This window comes from Dipodomys ordii, unplaced genomic scaffold, assembly GCF_000151885.1.
Source record: "Dipodomys ordii isolate 6190 unplaced genomic scaffold, Dord_2.0 Scaffold1, whole genome shotgun sequence".
NCBI lineage: Eukaryota > Metazoa > Chordata > Mammalia > Rodentia > Heteromyidae > Dipodomys > Dipodomys ordii.
This window is the reverse complement of record NW_012267217.1, coordinates 45027923-45045306: the sequence shown is the minus strand read 5'-3', so window position 1 is coordinate 45045306 and position 17384 is coordinate 45027923. Positions and strand designations below refer to the sequence as shown.

The following is a 17384-nucleotide window of genomic DNA, read 5'->3' as shown; positions in this document are numbered from 1 at the left end:
TGACTTAAATATCTCACAATTTAAGACAATCCTTTGTCTTGTAGAGAACCACAGTATTGGAAAGTTATTCACAGAAAATAAAACATTCAAGGTTGGGTTTTTAACTTTCTCCTTAATTTTTTTTTAATTTTTTGTGGTAAGAGTGAAACCCTCAAGGGAGAAAAAAATTATGTATCTTGGTATGTTCTCCAAATTAGTTCCAAAAAAAGTTTCTTCCTTGCCTGTGCAGCTCTGACACCAAAATCCTGTCTATAATACTTATTTCGCTCTGTAACATTTTATAAGTAACACTACTTGCAGATTCTAAAACCAGCTTTTTAAAGAAGCCAGGAAACGGATGGCCTCTGTCTGCTTCTAATCCTATCTTAAATTCCTGTGACATATGTATGTAGTTTGCTTTAAACCACATTTGTTATTTTTTTCTGTCAAAGTTTCTTAACATTTGACAGGAATAAGGGAAGGTTCATGTGAGCCCAAAGACCTTAACTTTCCTTTAAACGTATTAACAAAAGCAACTAACTTCAGGTGATAAGGTGCGTATCAATGGCATACACATGACTAACAATTTCACATTTCCTCTGAAATTCCATGATTCTGGTGACATCATCAATCTTTTCAGGCAGAATACAGAATTTCTTAATGCCCAAACAGGTTCTACACACCCAAGTATTTGTCTAACTAGCATCTGTTGTGTTAATTCCTAGCTCCTCCTCTAGAGGCCTTCCTCATCCTGAATACTTTTTGCTCAATCCTGCCATTGATACTTGTTCCTAAAGGAAAACACATGATATGATTATGAAGACAAAGTAATTAGAATATTGACTAGGTGTGGTGGTGTATGTTTGTAATGCCAACACACTTGGGAGGCTGAGGTAGGAGATAATGAGTTCAGGGCCAGCCTGGACTACACAGTGAGACCCTTCCCCTCACCCTCCATGTATGTCAAGTATTTTTTGTTTTGAAACAAAACATGGCTATCATAAAACTATCAATAACCCTAATTTTCACAAAGGCTCATACCATACAATATTTAAAACTAAGGGCTTACAAACAACCTTCATAATGTACAATGGAAAGGAAAAATATTCTTTCCTGATATATCAGTATGGCTATTTTGCAGAATATAAGCATATCAGTTCAATGCTAAGTAAAATATATTCTAAATGAGGATTTCACTAGCATACATATATAAAAATAAATACTCTATTGAAATTGAGAAAAAAGTTTGCATCATCAGCAGAGATTTTAATTAAGATTTCTAACATGGCTCATTCCTTAGCTCTGTAAGGTTTTTAAGCTTAGTACACATAAACATTTGCAGACAATAGAGAAATAAGTAGATAGTAAAATGGAAATACACCTGTTTTATTTCTTTTTTCCTTTTTTTTTTTTTTTTTGAGACAGTCTTTCTTTGTAGTTGAAGCTGGCCTTCGACTCCACCTACTTTACCCTTCAGAGGTCTGGGATTACAGGAAATTTATTTATTTCTAACTTACCTTCCACGGAAAGAAACAGGAGTTTTATAATTTTGCATGTCGAATAATATCGGAAAACTACACAGTTTGGATCAACATATCAAAATATCAACTAAGTTATATAGTACAGTAGATTGAAAGGTTTGCTAACTTTGGAAAGGAAGATAAAATCTGATGGGATTGCCAGACAATTTCACTTCCTGTCCTTTTTGTTTTTCTTATCTACAATGAAATCATTTTATGGCAAACCACAATTGTATCCCAGCTTGCTTGTTTCCATTGTGTAAGTCATTACGCTTTCCTGTTTTCAGTAAATTGGTCAACATCAGTAACAGATTTGGCAGTAATAATGTAGAAAATAGGACACATTATCTATCTATCTATCTATATATATGGTTTTCTAAGCATGAGGGAGATAAATAAGCAAAATAATGAGAATGCATACCACGGTTAAATTCATCGCCATCGTCTAACCAAACACACAGAATGAAAATAGGAATCCCCAGAATGTGACATTAGAGGACAATGCCAAGATACAATCACGCACTGTTATGTCTGAGCATGAAAAAGAAACGGATGGTCATGAGCTTTTCTGCAGGGAGGGGAGAAAAAAAAAAGAATAATGATACAAGACACTTAATTGCAAAACTGTTCATGACTGATAAGATCCTTGGAGGAAAAACAAAATGAAGAAGCAGCTACAATAATGAGATTAAAAACAACAACAACAACAACACATCTATGTTTGCCAGCCACATTGCAGAATTTGAGCAATCACCTGTGGTTTTCCGCTTAACACAGGAGAGATGAGTTGGTCTAGTATATTTGATAGCAGGTTTTAAAATGAATTTCCTGGAGGGAGAGTGGGCCTGAACTTCTGTTTTTTTAGCAAGTTCAGCCTTCTTATAAACTGCTATGAATAAGAAAACACAAAAAGCATACCATCAGGAAAAAAAAAGGAAACATTTGGAACAATCCCGAACGAAAATTTCATCAAATAAACAGTTACCAAGATTAGGTAGTTTTTTTTTTTTCCCTTACAAAAGAGTAATAATAAATTACTTCCAAAAACATTTTTCAAAGAAGTGATTGTTAAATGAACCTTTTTTCCTTCTCACTTCATCCCTGGAGACTGTGCTAGGCTCCTTTTTAGCTATTTTTCTTTCAGGAGTGGAAATTCTGCCTCTCCCGGTTTTAAAAGGCTTTTCTTTTCTATGTTTCTCGAGAGATGGTCTCCGAACTTCCTTGTCAGCTTTCTCCTCTTTAGGAATAGTGTCTAACTGCTCTGTCATGATGCTTCTGTCATCATCTGCGGATCAAAGCAAATCATGACAACAACAACAGCAAGAACATTAGTAACACACGGACAGAAATCCTTCTTATAGTCAACCAAACAAAAAAGAACGATAGAAAGGAAATACCTTAAAACGTTGGTAGTTGTAAGAAAAAATGCAACCACCACCCCGTTAGGTTACTGGGTTTGATTTGGAGTAGATTAAAAACAAAGAAAGCACACCTTGAGTATCCACCCACAGGCTGTCAGCATCCAGGATGGAGTCGTCAATGGTGGTCTCGTCCTTGTAATCGTCGTAGGTTTCCGTCTTGTATTCGGAGTAGGCGACGACCTCTTCTCTCCCTGGAGAGCCGTCTCTGCGTTCGGCCTGGGCTTCGGCTGCCATTTCGACTTGGAACTGGTCCTCCTCGGGAGCGGACGGCCTCCTCTCCACCTCGGGCTGCTCCAGGGCTGCGAAGCGCACGCTGTGGGACCCCGACTCGCCCTCCTCCGTGGTGGTCTGCACCACCGTGATGAAGTCGTCTTCGATGGTCACCACGGACTCGATCACTCCCTTGTGCTCCCCTGGCCCTGGGCAGGCCTCCACCACCTCCTCGCGGCTGCTCGGGATCCCCAGGTCAGTGATCTGCAGGGTGTCGGAGCGGAAGAGGAGCTTGTCGTATTCGCCCCGGGCTTCGATCTCCTCCTCTTCACTCAGAGCCTCTGCGGGTTCACACACGATGGCTTCCACCTGGGTCGGGGTCACCTCGGAGGGGGTGACGGACGTATCCAGGGTCTCCTTGCTTTCTTCCTTTGGCAACTGAATAAACTCCATCTGGACGTCGGCTCTGTCGTCCGCAGCTAGCTCAGCCTCCGAAACGGCGGGCGGGCAAGGGATTTCCACCGACAGCTTAATGGGCGCTTCATCCTGAATGAGAGATGACTCTGGAGACGTTTCCTTCTTGCCCTCGTCAGGCTTCAGGGACTCCAGGGTGAGGCTTTCATGCTCGCCACTGGATTCGTAAGATTCCTCTTTGTCCACAGCCTCCTGGTGCACCAGGTCGGGCTTGGCTACCTTCTCCTTGACTTCGGTCTCACTGACCTTGGCACCTTCTTTCACATGGCCCAGCTCAACACCCAGGAATGCATCTGCTGCCTGAGGTGCTTTGGAGGCGGGGGTCAGCTCCTGTGCAGCTTCAAGTTTAAGCTCTGGGGCCTTCCCAGCCTCTACACTCAGCCCTGCAGCCATCTGTCCAAAGTCACTGATTTGAACATCTAACTGATCCTGGTCACCTCTCTTTGCAGCCAAATCCAGTTCTTGTTCAGCCTTTCTAGATGGCTCTACCTCAGCTACCTCTGGCACTGAACCAAGACCTTTACCTACTTTCTCCGGTGATGAGTGTTTTGCTATTGTTGGTTCTTTGGTGGTGGAAACTTGTTCATAGGTCATTCCCAGTCCAAACATCTCTGCGTTGCCACCAGCCTCTTCTGTCTCCTTGGTGTGTTCTTCACTTTTTTCTAAGACAGTATCCAGCTTGTCATTGGCTTTTCTGTCCTGGTCAAACTCCTTACCCAAGCCTGATTTGTCAGCAGAGGTAGAGGGAGCTGCTTCTTTCTCAGCACTGAACTCATCTTTGACTCTTCCAGCAGCGGCCAGTTTTACTTCAATCAAGGAAAGGTCTGTGGCCAAATCTCTTCGAACTTTATCATCAGCCCCCTCATAAAAGGAGCCACTCTCTCCCGATAAATTGTCACTGTCCTGAACGGGTGATGGCAGAGGGACGGTGTACTTATTGAACACACAGTACCCCAGGTCTTCAGGCTGACTGTCTGTTTTCACAATGACGTGGTTTGCATCCGTGACAGGTGGCAAGCCAGTACTACTTTCCTCCACCACAGTCTCGGATGGGACTGATTTCCTCCTGGCAAACTCGGCATCTGCACTCACAGAAGCTAACCTGGATCGCGTGCCTGTCAGATCGAGCATCTCGGGCAGGTCAGGGGCCATGACAGTTCCATTTTTGTAGTAATCTTTGGCTAGGAACGGTGACTCACTGGATGTCTCAACTTGGGTATTTTCCTGGCCAGCAGTAGCTTTTCCCTCCTCTATCTTTTCCTCCTCTTCTTTGCTTTCTATTGGGAAGCAAGGGGCTTTCTCCACTGCGGGTGTAGTAGCAGGGAGGTAATCATCTCCTTCGTCCATACTTCCACTAGTGTTGGTTAGAATGTCAGAAGCCAAAGGAGAAAGATCATGGCCCCTACCAAAATTAAATCCAAGGGCGATAGAATCCAGGCAAGACATGGGCAAATTGATTGACATGCTTCTCTGTTCTATGGCAGACCTACCACCAAGTCCCAAGCTTCTACTGAGTGTCAGGTCATCCTTATTCTTACTGTGGAGATCCCTTTTCTCCCCATATACTTTTGGATCAATAGTGAACATTCTCTCTTGAGGAGAACTGGGTTCTTCAGGTAAATCAGAGGGATAACTCTGTGCCAGAGTGCTGTACCCTGCTTCTTGGGCTGGCACACTTGGCTGGGATTCTTTGCCCTCTTGCAATCCCTTGTCATCATTTTGCGTGGCAGTAGATATGGTATCAGTGGACTCCTGGGCTCTTTCTCTTGTATCGCTTAATTCGTAGTAATCACTGCCTAGCTGAATGCTCTTTATGGATTCTTCTTTCAAGGCAGATGTTTCAAAGTACTTGGACATTCCTGACTTATCTTCATAAAATGGCATGCCAACCTCAGCCGACGCTGCAGTCCCGACTCCTTCCACCTTATCTTTGACAGCAACTTTCTCCTCAGAAAATTCCTGGGCTGCACTCTTTTCACTTAAAGTAGCTGGCTCAGTGGTAACTTTTTCCAAGGTCTTAGAGGCCAGGACTGAATCTGTAAATGTGGACTCCAAACCTGCAGAGAAGGAGTCTTGGTTAAATATGTCTGTGCTCTGTGCTTGGCTTTTCGGTCCTTCTTTTGAGAAAGAGAGCTCTACAGAGCTCTGAATCACGCCTGTTTCTTCATCTCTGTGTGTTGGGGGCTCATGATCTTTTAGTGTAACTTCTTTATCAGAAATGATTACTTGTTCTTCATGTTTTGGTTGTGGTTCCTGTCCACTGGGAATGGAGGTCTCTTTCTTCTCCTCATTTGTGCCTTCCCTTTCTTCCCCTAAATCCTTCTCCACAACATATCCTTCCATAACTAGACCGTAAGCATCTTTGGGTAAGATAATTGCCTCTGGAGTTTCTGCCACTTTCTCAGTCTTATCCTTCTGTGACTCCTCTATTGTAGCACTATCTTTGGCAGTAGCTGGATCAGTGGCTTCCTGCAGAGATTTTTTGTCTTCTGGTTGTAAGAGGACAGGGGCAAAGGGTGATGCTCCTGTTGCTATTTCGTTTTTCATAACATCTAAAGGGAGAGTGAAGCCACCTTGAAAAGGACTGGGCATGGGAGAATCAAACTGCTTCCCTTCCCACCTTGGGATATCCTCAAGGACATCTTTCTCCCTCATGGGTGTCAGGGGGCCAGGGGAAACCGGAGCGGCTAAACCCCACTCATCTTTCTTTGTTTCAACTGGAATTTCAATGAACCAGTCTTTCTGCTCTTTGGGAGCTGGAGACTCTGCAGAGAGGCCAATGCCAGGTATCACCACACTTGTTTCTGTCTTCTGTTTCGTGTCTTCCTGGCTGTCACCAAGAGTGTGCCCAAAGAGAGCCAGAGGTGCTTTTTCGCCTTCTGTACCTTGGATTTCCTTTTTATCAGGAGAGGTTTTAGTTGTCTCTGGCTGAGGAACTAAGGCAGCATGTTTAAGGTCTTCACCAGGCTTACAAATTAGCTCTGACTCTTTTCCCTTCGTATCTAAAGGCTCAGCTGATGAGGGAGTCAATTCTTGCTGGTCATGAAACTCCATCTTCGAGGCTGTAAGTAAATCTGAAGTAATTGGGTTGATTTTTAAACAGTAAGAAAGGGCTTTCAGGCAGTAAGCGTAAACTCATACTTGGAGATGGTAAATGAAGAGATGAAGGTTAAAGGAAAAAGCATGGAACATGCAAACATGCTTCCCATTTAGAAATGAATATGCAAATGTCAGTGCTGATATTTTGTGTATACTATTGCTAGGATAGAATGTTAGAAATTAATGTGTGCAGGAATTATCAGAAAAGTTTTCTTTAGGACACTTATTTTTCCTTCTTTTGGCTCTATTTGTTTAGTTTCTCCTAAACATCATGTGATGTGCATTAGAATAAAAAATGTATTTGCTTTCTATAAAAATGATAAATTAATGCATACTGAACAAGTAGCTGATGTAAAGGTACAAAAGTATATTAAAGATAAAATATGGGTAAGGACTGTCATCTCCTGGATGTGTTTATAGGTTTTCTCATGGAAAATAAATTGGGAGGCAATGTGCAGAAGATCAGGTAATTCATTATGATAAAAATCAATAGATTTTGATAAATTGATTAACAATTATCAATACCAATTATAGAGGTATTGAAAAGTTATATTGATATGAAGTTTTAGAAGTCATCTGATGTTTACTTCTAAGAATATAAGTAAACACTTGCTATTGATTTGTATGGTATGACTTAGCACATCATTGATCACCTAATTTTTATCTATTCGAAACTCTTAATTTCTAATAATCATAACTTATTTTGTATGATGTGTATGTATCTGAATCATATTACTAAGACTGCTATAGCAAAAAAATCTTTAAAAGAATTCACTCTTAAAATACCCATTTTTCCATGGTTTTGGCCTGGATAGGTTTCCGTAGGGCATAATCAGTGATTGAAGCATTGGTCAGTATTGGCTTTACAGATGCTTCACAAGAAATAAATGACTTGTTCTCATTTTTATTTATATGTCAATCCTTGCGTTTTAAGATTAACGACCACAAAATTGTGGTCTTTAGAGCTAAATGTAGTCATTGGGGAAAGATTTGAGGGAAAAAATCATAAAATCCAACCACCTTTCAAAGAGCAAGTGTATGGATCATCATTACCTTATATAATTATGTGTTCTGTTGTAACAGTAGAAAAGAAAGACTTAATGAACTTGTAATAAAGGTTAGATGAATGAAAACCTCAAGAGGATTGGGTGTGACCGCGGGAGTTGGCTGCCATGGAGAGAACATGACATGAGAAGCATCAACAAGATTTCTTAAGGGAACCAAACCAGTATTTGCTGAAGCAAAAACATAAAAAGTAAAAATAAGTAAACAAACATAGCACATTGCAGTTGCAAATAAAAGCATTTCTATTATTTAAGCCGCTATGCGCCAAACTCCAACTCTAGGACTTGAAAGAAAAGCATATGAAATTGCTGTCCCCAAAATAAAAACAAAAATATACAATGTATTAGCAATGTGACTGGCAAACATTTGAGATGAGGAGGGAGGGAAAATCAAAAGCTCACACAGCACCATCAGCCTGCTGCAAAGCGTATTGTATCATGGCAAAGGACAACCAGGAATCAGTTGCAGCAGGGGACAACCAAGCTGCCACACAGCATCTGCGCAAGCCACACTCTGCTCATCAAGCCTAAAATGGTGTCTCATGATCATGAGAGGACCCAGCAATGGAGCAACATTGGAAAGGCATCAGGTTGGCAAGCCACTGGAGAGATGGCTTGCAACAAAACATGCACATCCTGAAAAAGACACACCTTCCTTGGTAGAGGAAGGGGATTTTACTTCTGTAGACACTTCTTTGACCTCTTTTACACCTTTCTCATGTAGTTCCCCCATCCAGGCACTCTCTTCTGGAGCTATTTGGGCCACTGCACTAGACTCCACTTGGCCCCCACTGAGGGCTTGGGGTGGGTCTGAGGACTTAGTAGCCCCACACTTTTCCCCAGGAAGAGCAGCAGGTTTCTTTTCCTCAGCCATCACACCCTCTAGCGTTTCTTCTTCTTAGGGATGAAAAAGATGTTGACATCATGACCACAGAACAACACACACAAGGACAAAAATATTATTCAAGGAACACTTTCAGCTCCATTGGAATGATCCCATCAGGAACTCAGGTATGTTTTGTTTCACCACTAGATGAGCAAATTGAGTGTCATGCAATGTACATTGTGTACTGGTTGAAACATTATGGCATCTCATTCAAAAGGCTATTTATTTTAAAAACTGAGAGCTGAAAGGGTTTTATTGATTGATTACCCTTAGTGGAAATGGCAGTAAGCTATATGCATGTGAAGGGTTTGCTGGAAATGAGATAGAGTTGGATGGGTAACAGATGGTTGGGATAAGATACATGAATTAATGCACTGAAATGAAAGCCTTAAAATTTGTTGGGCGTGCTGTTTTCTCCAATGCATGAAGCCCCTACATAAGAAGCCTTGATTGCTTCATTTAAAAGCTGGAAAGAACTCTAGAAGTTAAAAAAGGCCTTTTTACAAGATAATTTCCAGCCAAATACCTTAACAGCTCTACTACAAGTCCATCAAAATTACTCAAATTTATTTACTACTTTCCAAAGAAAAACTACCTGAGTCCATTTATGTTATTTTCATTGAATTATATGATGCCAGAGAAAGGAAAATATTTAATAAAATGCAGAATTTATTATTTACAAACTTATTATTTGCAAAAGTTGGTCTCTAGACCACGATTATTACAATAAGGCTTAATCAGTAATATTGTTCATGTTTAAGTTCTTTTGACACTCAGAAAAAATAGGCATATTAGCAATAAAATCATGTTTCTTCAATTGAAGATAAAAATCTCTGAGAAAAGATAAATGAGTGGCAAACTGTCAAGACAGCTTTGCCCATGGTTATCATGTGGGAAAGTAGTAGCATTATTGCACTACTGATTTTTTTTCCTTTACATTTTAAATGACAGTAAAAACAAATGAATCCCACTTTATCCCTTAATAAATTAAAGATAAATACATAAACTGCTCTATAGCTCTGCAGATGGAAGAAGATTTTTCATTAAATTTCTGAAAAATAATTGTACATTATCTAACAGGTCCTGAGTAAAAAACTACAGATGGAAAGAAAAGGAATTTTCTTTTTCAAGAAATAGTAATATCCCAGAGGGAGAGAGTAGATAGAATTTTTTCATCTGTTTTATCACTCAGGGACTTCCATTTTTATAATTTAATTTTATAAGTAACATGTTTTTAAAAGAAAATATTCCAATTCTAACAAATTATTAAGAGAATTTTTGTAATGCATAGGTCTTGACTGCAGTTAAACGAATTTTAATATAGCCAACATCACTGATGTTACTTCACTGGACAGTCAAATCAAGTAAATTTACAAGTTTTCAAATTCATGTCATTTTTTAACCTTTTCATTTTCTCATTTGTTTAGAACATGTGTACTTCTACTATACATATTTCTTAACCAAATATTTCCATATATTTGATTATCTTAAGTTCACACTGTGAGAAGAACATGGGTGCATTCAGTGGAGGTTATAGTTTGCTATCAATGTTCCTGCTCCATGGGAGCTCTTTATTTTCAAAAGGAAACCAAAGAAGCACCTTATCAGGAATCTAAATAGAGGGTTATGAGCTTATACCTCATTGTTTTAAAACTGTCTGCACTTCACATTACATACTGTCTCATAAGAAAATAAACTCTTCCACTACTAAGCAAGTTATTTTGTTCATTTGAAAATAAACTCTTCACCTAAGAAAAAGTATTTTTAGATGTACTTCCTTTTTTCTTTACAAAACTACTAGTTAGAATGAGGAATATGGCAGCCCGTTGCCCGCTCATTTTATCCTGACTATAGCCAATTACATACTAGGTCTGGAAGCTTTATGAGATTGGAGAAACCTAGACTTTGAATCATTTCTTTCATTTTAGCCCAGATCTGCAGGCAAACTTTATCCACCCAATTGTTGTTTCTGCAGATGATTAACTGAAATGAAGAAATTAATTCATAACATTTATTTCTATTCTAAATATGTCCTCCAATCTTTCTCTCTTAAGGAATGATCATATCAATAGAGCACTATAAAAAGCTCCTGTCTTTTGTATCTATGGAGAAAAAAAAATATCAAAGTCATCTTCTTTGGTGTGGGTAAGGATCTACAGTGACTTTTTTTTTTTTTTTTTTGCAAGGAGTAGATTGAAGTCAGAACTGGACTTGAATTGAATTTTAATTTTTGCTCCGTCTCTCACTGTCTCTCACTCTTCTTGGAAGAGAGGATATAAAGAGAGGAAGCGCTCACATGGCTGAAGGAGGACTTCTGTATAAATTTTGAGGCAGCTGGTTGGGATATGTCCTACAAAGAGACTTTACTTACATGTGGAAAAAACAGCCTCTAGTCCCGCCCACCCCCACATGAAGGCACATTGAACAGGATGGGTGTGGCCAGAGCTGCAGGCTGGAGAGGAGGAGCAAAAGGGCACCATGCTTGGTTCACCTTTCTCCTGGCCTAAGTGGGCCTCTGCACTCTGCGCTGTGGCACCGGGGAGCACATTAGAGGTAGTCCATTCTGAGCTGAACAAAGGGTGCTCATAATACTCCTCATCAGAATTGTAAGGCTCATCATCGGGCACAGACACGGAGATGGAGGGGGCTAGGAGCCTACGCCTCTCCCCGCTGGTGGCAGGTTCATGGCTGGGGAACCTGTGTAGAGGACCCACTTGATCCTCAGCCCCTTCATCTACAAACAGACACACAGGAAGAAACTGCAGGGAGAACTGGACGAGACAGACACAAGATCAGACGGACGAGACAACCTACATGAGGACACAAAGGGCCTGAGAAGTGCACAGTGTGATGGAGGAGAATTAGCGAGACTCAGCTGATGACAGATGGGAGACAGCGAATGCCGCATGCTTCAGTAGCCACTGAATTTAAATGATCCTTTTGCAATTTTGCCGTTGATCTAAGTAATCAGAGACAGTGACACCACCCATATTACGACAGAAATTATCTGTCAATTCTTCTCCAACAAGTCAGAATAACCAAGGAAATACTGGGATAGAAACAAAGCATTACAAAACAAATGGATCCTTTAAAGAAGATTAGCTCTTATTCTTATAGCAGTACATTTATAAATTTATAAAGAAATAAATAATTAGCATGTTAGGCCTGTCTGACTACAGCAAAAAAAAATTATACCTGCTTGAAATGCAACTTTAATTAACGAGGATGCCCAAGTAGTTAGCATTTTGGTTAATTTAATGTTTATTAATGACTTTAGTGAGAAAATAATTTCAATTCTGTCAAAAGATAAAAGTACAAAGCATTGTTTCTTTTTCCTGCCTTGATATGGAGGAAGCAGTTAGGATTACTGCCATTAGCTGACAATGTCTAGAGTTGGCTTCAGATTCGTCAAGACTTCATTCTGAGCAGCTTTATTTGTACCACTGGTTCTCACTGTTTTTATGTTTCAGATTTTCTATTGCAGATTAGTTTTACTGAAATAATAATACAACCGCTCCCATTTCTATCTTTTAACTGTGTCTTGGCTTGAAAATGTGCATTAATTAAATGTATTTCCTTAAATTCACAATTGTAGACCAGCTTTATTATTATGATCTGGACTCTTGTACACTGCAATGAATTTCAAGGATCCTGACAATTAACACTGTTTGCCTCTAGTGGGCTGTAGATGCCACATCTCAGGCCAGTGTGGTAGAATATTAAATTTCCTAATTACTACTTACTTACATCTGGAGGTAATTTAAAAATAAAGTTCTCATCAAACAATATAAACCAAATTCTAGCATCTATCTGTAAAACTTTTCTTTTTATTTCTATCAGAATTTAAGCAGGCAGAATTATAGCATTAATTTGCAAATGCATTATATTTTTAGGAAAGTAACTTATTTTCAGCAGCCAACTGCTGACAACTGAAAATAAGTCTGAAATCACAAGGATGCTAAAATAACACTCTTGAGAGAATATGTTTAATCTTTTGAGCATATCATTTACTGATTGTCCCATGGAAGTTGCTACTGGATAGATGCTCAGAACTTTTTCAGCCCTGATACTTACTATATCATGGGATAGTAGAGCCTAAAATAGTGTTTGATATTATCAGTTTAACTCAGCATGAGTTTTTCAGCTGAGGCCTACAACACTGACTGCATTAGTCCCAGTTTGTCACATAGTCTTTTCATTTATATTTCCTCCAGTCACACTTCTATTATGTTCAACTTATTTCATGGACAATCATAGGTGAAAGTAAAATCTTATCTTTTTTGTTTCTCTTCTCTCCTCCTTTCCTCCCTCCCTCCCTCCCTCCTTTCCTTCCTTCCTTCCTTCCTTCCTTCCTTTTTCCCTCTCTTTTCCTTCTTCCTTTCTCTCTTTTTTTCTTTTGGTTTAACTTAGGGCTTAGGCTCTTGAGCTGTTTTGCTCAAGGCTAACTCTTTACCACTAGAGCCATAGCTGTACTTCTGGATTTATTTTTAAGAGTGCAGTTAATTGGAGATAAGTCTCACAAACTTTTCTGCTTGGATTGGCTTCAAACTGTGATTGTCAGATCTCAGCCTCCTGAGAAACTAGAATTGCAGGCATGTGCACCTGTGCCTAGCTTGTCTCCCTGTTTTTCAGCATCTATTTTCTGTGAAATAAAGAAAAATTGTGAATAAACCTACCCCTAACCTGAAAAAAAAGAAAATTGTGGTGTAAAATGAAAGCATTGAAAGGTAAGAGCTTGCAGTTAGAGACAACACTCACTTTTGAAAACTTTTTTGTCCTCTTTCTTACCATTTGTTGTTGTTGTTTTTAAAGTGCCAAAATGTAAAAATAGCTCAGAGTCTTGCTTCAGATCTAAAACACTATTTTCTATTCTGTAAATGTTCACTCTAAGCAGAAGATAACAAAAAACATCATCAGAAACTGTAAAAACTCCAGTGGAAAGGTAGCTTCTGTATCCAGCTCTAAGCCAAGGTAACTTCAAAAAGAGTGTGTGGCATGGCCAAGTCTGGACTTCTCTTGGTTCTGTGTGTTGCACATTCCCCAAATACCTGTCAGCGTGTGGGAGTACAGCCCATCTATGATGTAAGCTTCAGAGACAAGCCAGGGAAGTTGTGCTCAGGAGATAACTAAGTGTAAACAGTGCACTTGGTCCCAATGATATTGACAGAAAGCATTAGATTCTTATTTGTTACAGAGTTGCTCATCACACCACACTCAGTAGGGGTGGGGTAACTACTAATGACACACAAATGATAAAGTGAAAAAGGATTTTAGTGTAGTAGCCTGTCATACACACACACAAAGTGCTTCACTTTGAAGACAAGTTACTTCCACTCAACAATAGACAGATGGAGGGAGGTTGTGGAACTGTGGGCTGTAAGATTTCAATTTCAATTTTGATTTTGAATCCAGACAAAAATAATGATCTCTTTAGGGGAAAAGCCAAAGTGTCAGTGAATCTGAGGGCTGCTGGAAGGACTGAATGTGCAAGGGCCTGTGTGAGGTTTTACTAACATACAGGTTGGCCTCTGTGTCTTCAGCTTTCAAGTTCTTCTACTCTTTCCCTTCATTGGACAGAAAGTTGGATCAGAGACTTTTATTATGAAAAGTTGAATTGATTTCATGACAGACAGTTTTGTTGTTGGAATGCATCACTAAGGCTGCTAAGCCCTTCTCCTTTCAGCAAGCTTTTGACTAAGAAATCCTCAGTTTTTTGCCTGCTTATGCTGCCCTCACATGATATGGAACAAATATACTTTCAGATTTGCAACTATGTCACTGTGCCTAGGACACAGGAGCCTTCCCCCCCTCCCCCTCTTCTTCCCCTCCCCACCCCAGAATTCCAGAGCAAACCTAATTGGGCAGAAGGATTCCCTGGTCTGTTTTCAGAGAATTTCACTGCATCTGCACAGACTTCCTAATTCTAACAGCACAGTCCAAACACAACCACTACATTTAAGCCAAAAATGAAAAACAAGGCTGAGTGCCGATGGTTCTTAGGAGGCTGAGATCTGAGGATTGCAGTTCAAAGCCTGCCCAGCCCGGCAGTAAAGTCTGTGAGACAATTATCTCCAATTAAAGTTACTAACAAGGCAGAAGTGAAGCTGTGATTCAAGTGGTAGAGCACCAGCCATGAGCAAAAAGCTTAGAGACAGTGGCCAGAATCTGAGCTCTAATCCAGTATAAAGAGGGGGCGGGGTTGGGGGGGGGAAAGAAGGTTAACTGTCAACATCACAGGCCTTCTTGGGCTAAGAGGATTCTCAGACATTGGATGGATTTAAGTAGGAGCCTAGAAACACTGTCAGTGACCTAAGAGAAGTACAACTCTCCAGTAGCTCTTCCAAGTACATTTGGAGTAAAATCTAGTATTTCCTTTGTGGTAAAACCCCAGCTGGCTGATGCTCACTGTCTTTCCTTCACTCTTCTACCCCTTCCTTACTACCCATTAGGCATGGACCCTTATTTTAGAGCATGATATCTACTGCCCATCTGCGTGCCCTTTGTATATCCTGCTTCTTTCACTTCCTGAAGTACCCTTTTCTTCCATCTTTGCATGACCAACACTTCCTCATGGTTCTAGGCTAACCATTACCTCCCCTTCCACGAAGGCAAGATTCCCTTCTCTCCTCTATCTGAAGGCCCCTAGTTCATTTCCCTTCCTGGTGCTAATCCACTCTTTAATTATCTGTAAGCTTATATACTGGGTTTCTGTCTTCCATTAAATAATGTGTTCCTTAAACACAGGGATTGTTTCTATGTTGTCATGAGCATATATACCCAAAATTTGAAGAACTTCTAGAATGTTGTAGGGGTTCAAGAAATTAGGTACCAGGCTGAGAAAAAAAGTTTTCAAATCTATAAGTTAAAAAAATTAAATCCTATTTAAGATATTAATCATCAGTTGCTAATACACATTAATTATATTCCTGAAACCTCTTTTCCTTCTTTAGAATAATTGTGTTTAACACTACCTCAGGTATTAAATTTGGAGGAAAAGAAGCACATTGTTTAAAGAGAGAATAGCCATGTTAAAAATTTTTGGGTGAACAAAACTGTGACAAAAATAAAAGTATTTGGACTTGGCCCTATGCAGTTCAGTAATTTAGAGTTTGATATTAAGGAAATCAAACAACGTTTTAAATTAACCTAGTTACAAATTGTAAAAGAATAACTCTTTCATGACAAATGTTACTCAATGTTGTCACAATGAAAGGATTCTAAAATGACAGAAAAAGGAAAAATAAGTAAATAAGAAAAAAAATAAAGGGGCTGGGAAGGTGGCTTAGTGGTAGAGTGCTTGCCTTGCATGCCCGAGGCCCTGGGTTCGATTCCTCAGCACCACATAAGCAAAAAGAAAAAAGCCAGAAGTGGTGTTGTGGTTCAAGTGGTAGAGCACTAGCCTTGAGCTGAAGAGCTGAGGGACAGCGCCCAGGCCCAGAGTTCAGGCCTCACGACAGGACCCTCCCCCCTCCCCCCCCAAAAAAGAAAAGAAAAAGAATAAAATGGAATAGTTTTAAAATTCTGATTTTAGTATATGGAAATTGAAAACAAACCATTATTATTTTGCTCACTTAGATCAGTCAGCTTTTGTGCATCATTAAAAGAGTCACAGGAAAAGGAGAGCCAATGCTCCTTCCTCTGCTGTGTTAACATAATTTAGTGTCTTTGATCTGAGATTCTGAATGGATGGTCTTCAAAGGCATGCCTCTGTTTTATCAATGAGAACTGGAGAGCTGAGATGGCATTCCGAGGCATGCTAGTGCATGAATGTATTCATGGGCAGTAACAGACCTCTACAAGAAAAAAACAACAACCATGGTCTCAGCTTTTAGTTCATTGCTCTCACTATCAGGTTTATTTATTAACCTTTTGATTTACTAATATTTCTGGAGAGTATGTCATTGCCCAGGCCCTGGGGAAAACAGAAGCAAAACAGATAATTTGGGATATTTCTAGTGATCTCATAGGTAAGTATGATTCTTGCTATAATGGATTACATTTTTTTTTGTTTAGTCACAAAATGGGTATTTTCTTTCTCCAAACAGTACCTATTAGATATTGATTCTCTATACTTTGTCTAGCAATTTAAACACAAAGGTATCCTTTTCTTTATCCAGTATATTTCCATATTCTTCTACTTCAGATTTTATATAGATAAAGAACTACATATTTATTTGAGCACTTTGTTTCTTCTTGACTACATGAAACAAAACTCCAATGCTGGATCCCATATTGACCAGTGCTGTAGTCTATGGCTTGTGGGTCAATGTTTATTGCTTACCGCTTCTGAGAAGATAAACCCTGCAAAGTCAGGCCTTACCTTCCTCCACTGGAATGGTCTGTTCTGAGGCTGGTGATGGGGGTGGAGAAGGGGGCAGATTAGCTGTCTCTTCAGCTGCTGAGGATTTAGAAAAAGGAGAAAACAGATATGACAATTAATAGTATTTGCAAGTAATTCTGCCATTCAAAAAACCCTCTGTAAAATTCAGTAAATAATTAAATTGTAATCTACATGTGACTTATCATTAGGCCTTGTCCTGATTCACATTTTTGACAACTTAGAGTAAGGTAAGTATTCAATATTCTTCAAGAAAAACATTTTGTCTTCCCCACAAAAATGGATTAGACATAAATGGTAAAACTGTATCATGAATCTCACTTATTTTAGTCTAGTTGTTCCATTCATAATGTATTTCATTTGGCCTTCATATACCAGGAAAAACATGTACAT

At 39.6% G+C, this 17384-nt stretch overlaps 1 protein-coding gene across 1 annotated transcript in view; it reads right to left on the bottom strand.

Annotated features, from left to right (window-relative positions):
- Positions 1-17384, bottom strand: part of Map2 (microtubule-associated protein 2) — a 92967-nt gene that overhangs the window by 30602 nt on the left and 44981 nt on the right. Inside the window, exons 4-7 of the mRNA XM_013031819.1 lie at positions 16974-17051; positions 2992-6678; positions 2578-2784; positions 2254-2388 (exon numbers count right to left, since the gene is read on the bottom strand). Coding sequence (XP_012887273.1) covers positions 2254-2388; positions 2578-2784; positions 2992-6678; positions 16974-17051 — 4107 coding nt within the window. The remainder of the gene's footprint in view (positions 1-2253; positions 2389-2577; positions 2785-2991; positions 6679-16973; positions 17052-17384) is intronic.